Source organism: Anopheles darlingi, chromosome 3, assembly GCF_943734745.1.
Source record: "Anopheles darlingi chromosome 3, idAnoDarlMG_H_01, whole genome shotgun sequence".
Classification (NCBI taxonomy): Eukaryota; Metazoa; Arthropoda; class Insecta; order Diptera; family Culicidae; genus Anopheles; species Anopheles darlingi.
In genome coordinates this window covers 34,872,439-34,878,438 of record NC_064875.1, presented here as the reverse complement: position 1 = coordinate 34,878,438, position 6,000 = coordinate 34,872,439, and the positions used below count along the sequence as shown (strand labels likewise).

The 6,000-nt window shown below is 44.5% G+C and overlaps 1 protein-coding gene across 2 annotated transcripts in view; it reads right to left on the bottom strand.

Moving 5' to 3' along the window:
• Positions 1–2,458, bottom strand: part of LOC125956814 (putative fatty acyl-CoA reductase CG5065) — a 2,739-nt gene extending 281 nt beyond the window's left edge. The window contains exons 1-7 of one of the 2 annotated variants that reach the window (XM_049689031.1): positions 2,384–2,458; positions 1,615–2,140; positions 1,190–1,498; positions 1,031–1,116; positions 472–955; positions 309–379; positions 105–230 (exon numbers count right to left, since the gene is read on the bottom strand). In XM_049689031.1, the coding sequence (XP_049544988.1) occupies positions 105–230; positions 309–379; positions 472–955; positions 1,031–1,116; positions 1,190–1,498; positions 1,615–1,824 (1,286 nt within the window). In that variant the 5' untranslated portion in view covers positions 1,825–2,140; positions 2,384–2,458. Of the gene's footprint in view, positions 1–104; positions 231–308; positions 380–471; positions 956–1,030; positions 1,117–1,189; positions 1,499–1,614; positions 2,141–2,260 lie in introns of both variants that reach the window. The other variant, XM_049689032.1, reaches the window with a different exon arrangement.
• Positions 2,459–6,000: the final 3,542 nt, after the last annotated feature.

The window sequence follows — 6,000 nt, the reverse complement described above, 5'->3', positions numbered from 1 at the left end:
GCAGTTGAGAAATGGGGGAATTTTCAAAAAAAAAGTTACATTTAAATACATTCCGTGGTATATTCGTGGTGTCTTTAGATTGCGCCGTTCGGTCCTTCACTCACCGGTCCTTTTCGTTTAAGAAGTTGGGCAAACTATTCATCTGCTTCGTTTCAAAGTGCCATTCGTGCCACGCAAAGTACTGTATCGAAAGCTGACCCACATATATTCTGGTTTGCAGATTCATTAAGCTATTGGTAAAAGTATACAAAACGGAAGTATATAATGGGCGAACTACTAAACCTGACCACCACGACATTACAACTTACAATGGTTTGTAGCCTAGTACACGCAGTAAAACATCCAAACACAGTGCCGGCAGAATCATTGTGAACAAAAGCTACAAATGAAAAAAATAAAACCAGTGTCGCCCAGGCCAAACGGGACAATGTCAGTTGGATTTTCCAATCAAATTAGCTGTTAACACGTTACCTTCACATAGTACCATGCTTTCCAGTTCGTTGGTGATCCACCGGGGACCCAAAGCATGCGGCTGAAGGGTACCTCGAATAGGTATTCCTTGCCACGATCCAGCATTTCTTTATATTCGACGGACTGCTGATAAGTGACCGCACTGTTATAGATTGGAAGGTGGTCCGGGCCGACGTTTCGCTCGATCGTGCCCCTTTTCCAGGCCGCAAGTATGAGATTCTTTACGACGACATCGACTGGGATGATGTTGATGCGGTTCGTCTGTTGAATATACGCGGTCCTTGTGATGCCCATACCGGCGCTTACCAGCAATCCTGTCGGGCCGTTAAAATTATCCACCCAACCAACCATTGGTTCCTGGATCGGGAACATAACAACGGAGGGGCGCACAATGGCCAACGGCAACTCGTTACTGTAATCCCGGCAAATATGCTCCGCCAGTCCCTTCGTAAAAGTGTAGCTATTTGGCGAGTTTTGCGACAGTCTGTAAAGCCGTGGAATGCAAAACAATTGAGTACGGCTGTTGTGAAAGTTCTGCAGTATTGATAGAGCCACCTACTTCGGCATAACGGCATCTAGTGTGAGCGCGTCGCAGCGATCCGCCGCTTGTACCAGCTTCCTCCAGTCATACTTTGGCGGGTAGAGCTGTTGGTTGATAAACAATCGTGGTGGCATGAAACGCCTCCTGCGCATAACCACAACCGCCCGATTAGCTTACCTTTTCCTCCACAGATCGAATCTCGGGATTGCTGTAGGCTGTCGACACGTGCACCACGGCACGTATTTTGGGGGCGGCACTCTTGAGCACCTCAAACATCTCCTGCGTCGAGCAGATGTTTGTTTTAATCGCATCCTTTAATGGATCATCGAAGCGTACGCTAGCAGCCAAATGGAATGCCACCGTCACCTTGCTGAGCCGCTGGATGTCCTCCTCGTGCATGCCGAGGCGAAACTGCGTAATATCGCCGTACACTGGTACCACCTTGCCGAGTGCTTCCCGGTTTTCCTCCTTCAATCGATCGAACAGCTAGCGAGCGCATAGCATATGTGTACGTGATGCGTTGTGAATGTTGGAAAAAGCAATTTAAAAGGTCAAAAAGCAAATAAATTCAAATAGCGACCTATAGCCATCGCAGCACTCACAGGACAGTTGGCAAGCTCGACCACTCGTTCCTGAATCGATTTGCCACGCTTACTTCGCATCAGTACAAATATACGCCCGATATCTGGACAGGAGCGCAACAGCTTTTCGATCAACACTTTGCCCAGAAATCCCGTACCACCGGTAAGAAACACATCGGTATTTGAGTAAAACTCTGTCACCGACTCGTAGCTTCCTGACGGTGGGGCCATGATTTTGGGACTCGTTTCGCCTTTGGAAGCAATTCTTGCGATACCTTTGCGGTTCCACTTGCACGATCCTAGATCTGATATTCGACGGTGATCTGCACTGTAAACACGCACGCACGCAACCACAAGAACACACTCTCCGGTATTGTCGGCAATTCGTCTGCGATCGATACTGATCCACTGCGAACACGACACTAACGCGTGCACGTTTCGAAACACCAGGCTTTATGCCCTCCGAGTAGTAGTGTCCTGCGTTCGGGTGGATCGCTAGGGGCTACTTTGGGTACAGAGCCGAGCACCAAGGTCCTCCTACCGTCGCCTAGGACAGAAGAGCAACAAAACTGTGTTAGTTCGCGGTAATAAAAGTGATTGTTCGAGTTCGAGGGTGAGAGTGATTACTGCCGACGGTGCAATGCAAGGTCATATCCGCGCATGAGACCATGACATTGAACCACATGCAGTTTCCGTCCTCTTTCGTTGATTTGTACTGCTGCAGATGTAAGCTGGAGCTGGAGATGGTATGGTGACAATGTAAGATTTGAGCATAACAATGACTAATTACGGCCTAAGCAGTGCCTCACGTCCAAGTCCCGCCACTAACTTTTACCAACTAATCTCAAAGTGGATCTACAGAGAACTTTTTCGAGCCCACCCCGTTCCATTACAATCGATCAAAAAGGGAACGATTATGATTGCAAATTAATTCGATGCAAGTTATGGGTTCGTTCGCTTCAGCCACAGAGAGACTAGATAACTGTGGAATCGACTAACGTTCTGGTGTGGCAAATTGTCGATGCACGCGCAAGAAAACACCAAAACGATGTTTTATTTATTGCTTTCATCGCCATTACGCAACAGGTTTGTTGTTCAAATTGTAACGGATAAGAGTGGTGGTCCGAGACAATGTGTTCACTTAGATCAAGCGTTTCTAGTTTTCCTCACGATTAACACCGTAATCAAGTAATTTTAAAGATAGCTTTAAAAATTATTTCGAACTTATTCAGTCCCTTGACAGATTGCAACGGTTTCTGTTACGGTCGCTGCCCTGGTTTATGGGAGAAAGACTGGGTACAAATCGAATCCGATGGTGTGTATTGAAGTGTATGGCATACTTACAGCTGATAGTGATGGTGTCCCTGTGGCTCAGGTCAGGCTCAGGGCCACCGCGAACTTCGTTCAAATGACAAGCGTTGGTTGTTGGTTCAATAAAAAACATTCGCGCCCAAACTTTACGATTAGCGGCGATCAAGCTTGTCTATGTTAACTCAAGCTGCTTGGCAGCATTGTTGCTGTTTCCTTGCGTTCCAAAGTACTTAAGCTTCTGGCTACATCCTGGGTATGTGGAGCGAAGAAACTTGCCTTTGCACTTCATTTAACACATCCTGCGGTCCATTCAACCGTGCTTTTAACTTTTTCCGCATCACTCACGTGGCCAACTCTCTTCTGCTTCCGATGTGAAATGAAGTTTTTGACGCTTATTATGATCGAACCAATCGGCTTACGTTCGGCAGTTGATGTTCATGAGACGCATCAGAAAGATACTAAGCCATTTTTAAACTAACTACGAATAGATTAAATGTTTGTGTCAAGTTCGTCCACTGTGTTCGTCATGACTGTGCAATAGAAATATAAATGACACAAGTAAAACATAATAATACATATCAGCACTTGGAGAACTAAAGCAGTATAATATTAACAATGCAGTTTTTTAATCATTATAACGTCACTAATACTCTTATGTGGTACAAACGAGTCGTTACAACACAGTAAAGGCAGCGCCTTAAATTCCGCAATGAACCAGGCTACAATGCCAAGATTTTCTTCTGAGACGTAATGCTTATAGTTTGTCATGATGGCTAGCATGTGCATGTTTAAAATTCCATTATGCTGATATTAACGTCACGACGTCGCAATGCAAGCAAATGTTAATAAATTACGTACTCTGAGGCCGTCCTCCAACCCCCCAGATACAGCAAATCAATTCATCAAATCAATGGTGTGGTGCTAAAGCTTAGTTCCGTGGTATCCAACCCACCGCCATGTTTCATGCTAATGGTACTATGCAAAACTAGACATTACACATTTTGTGTCGCGATATGCAGCCGATTTTCTGCCGTTATTGCAGAAAGCCAGTGGCACTTTTGTCTGGTTCATTAAACCGGTTCGATATGCCAGGATTGTATCAAATGGCATTATGATGTGTTGATGAATTAAAGATTAGTAGAAGCTAGCAAACTTGGAACACAATGCCCTGTCTAGCAGAAGTGTCTAACGGAAATGGTTCTTCTTTCCCAAATCTTAAGACTGGTAAGCTACGTACTTGCTACATGGTTAATGACATTATATTATCTTTTTCATTCTTTCGATTGCGCAAAACTGATTTCTGTGCGTAGTATGCAATGCAACGTCTCTGTGCGAATTTGGTAAATGGATTACGCTTTTATAATTACACAAGTAACCATCGCATGACCAACCCTTCTCAAGTTTAACGACTGGAAGCTTTGTAAGTTGCCAGCATAAGTGGAAAATCATGCTGCACGCCAGATGAACGCCAGAGTTCCATCATGCTAGAAGTCAAATTTCCTTCGGAATTGCTAAATATATTAGTCTGGACCCGACGTGTACCCTCGACCGTTTGTTTTAGTTTAATTGCTCCAAATAGAGCTCTGGTACGCTCTGGGAAGGGCTCTGCAGACTATATTCTCAATCTGTGCATAATCTTGTGACCATGCTTTTGCTACAGTGGCCGACTGATTGATGGATTATAAAGATATACATTTTCATTTCTCCGGTTGAGAACCACCGGACGCTCCAGATGCTACGACGCCCTTCGCAGGAGCTATAAGGGTAGGGCGCTCCAGCAGCATGTCTGGGTCGTAATTTGTTCCAGCGGAACTCAAAGGAAAGACATGGCTGAATCATTTAGCAACGTTGAAACATTTTCATCAAGCGTGAAACATACTGACCCGAAAACCCGGAATCTATTATACCGTGCTGCGTAGGCAAATAAATGACCGATTTGGTTGGCTTTCAAATTGAACAGTTTGTCATTCGTCTTGTGAGTCGGTTCATTCATTCGTCGGGATCAGTCGGGAACGGGAAATTGTGAACGAAACTATTTTCCGGAAACCGAATTTTCGATGAATGGTTGATGATAAGATTGCGTGCCCAACCCAACCTACACGAATGCTAATTCGTCTGATGCGCGGCTGTGAAGAAGGAGGTTGCATCGAAAGGAAATAATTAATTGAAGGACGCGCCAAGCCTAGACATCATGGCAGACGGAGCTAGAATGTGTAGAAAACACTTATCAATTCCTATGAGTTCTGCTTTTCGAGTAGGAAATTAAAAGTTCAATTACCCATCGCAAACACCGTGCAGAGTGATCACAAGGGTGATCACAGTGCTGTCTTATGTTGAACTCTGGGTAGAAGGAAGGAAGTGTTTGAAATGAACGAACGTAAACATTATGAAATTATAAATGTAATTGGTTTTCCTTAGCTGAAATGTTCGTCCAATCTCAGAATAATGATAATAATCATATTATCGTTGCACAGCATCAACATGACATTGCGGAACCTTCGTCGTCGACGTGTAGAACCGACAGTGCCAGTGCATCCCCAACGACCCTTTCTCTTTCCATTCTCAGGCCAGCCCAGGCGTTGGCGCTCTTTTACATTAAAAAGAAACCGCAACTTAACTCCTTACAATAAAAGTTTGTATAGCTTTCGGACGTAAGAGCATGATTACGCTACGCGCTACTGTGTTTGTGTGGGATGAAATTTAATTCTTATGAATATCCGATTGCCGTATCCTGGAGTTAGTGTGCCGCTCTCAGCCTTGAAGCCTCATCCATGAATGATATAGCACCACGAAGAATGAGGGATTCTAGGAAATACATGAAGCGAGGTACCACCCTCTCATAAGTAACTTTAAATCCCGATAACGCAAGTTACTGTTGTGGTGCTGTGGGTATATCAGACTTGCTACGTGTAGTCCAGATTTTATGACCCAGCCGTGTTAGAAGTGGTTAGGACGTGTAAAGGAACGCTTAATCGCGATACACTAACAGTTTTATGGTTTGTTCAATGCTTTTATGCTAATCTCTATAGATTGCCTCTCGCTTCGATTATCCTTTTCATCTAGGCTGGCTCAAATTCCTCTACTGCTTTTGCTTAT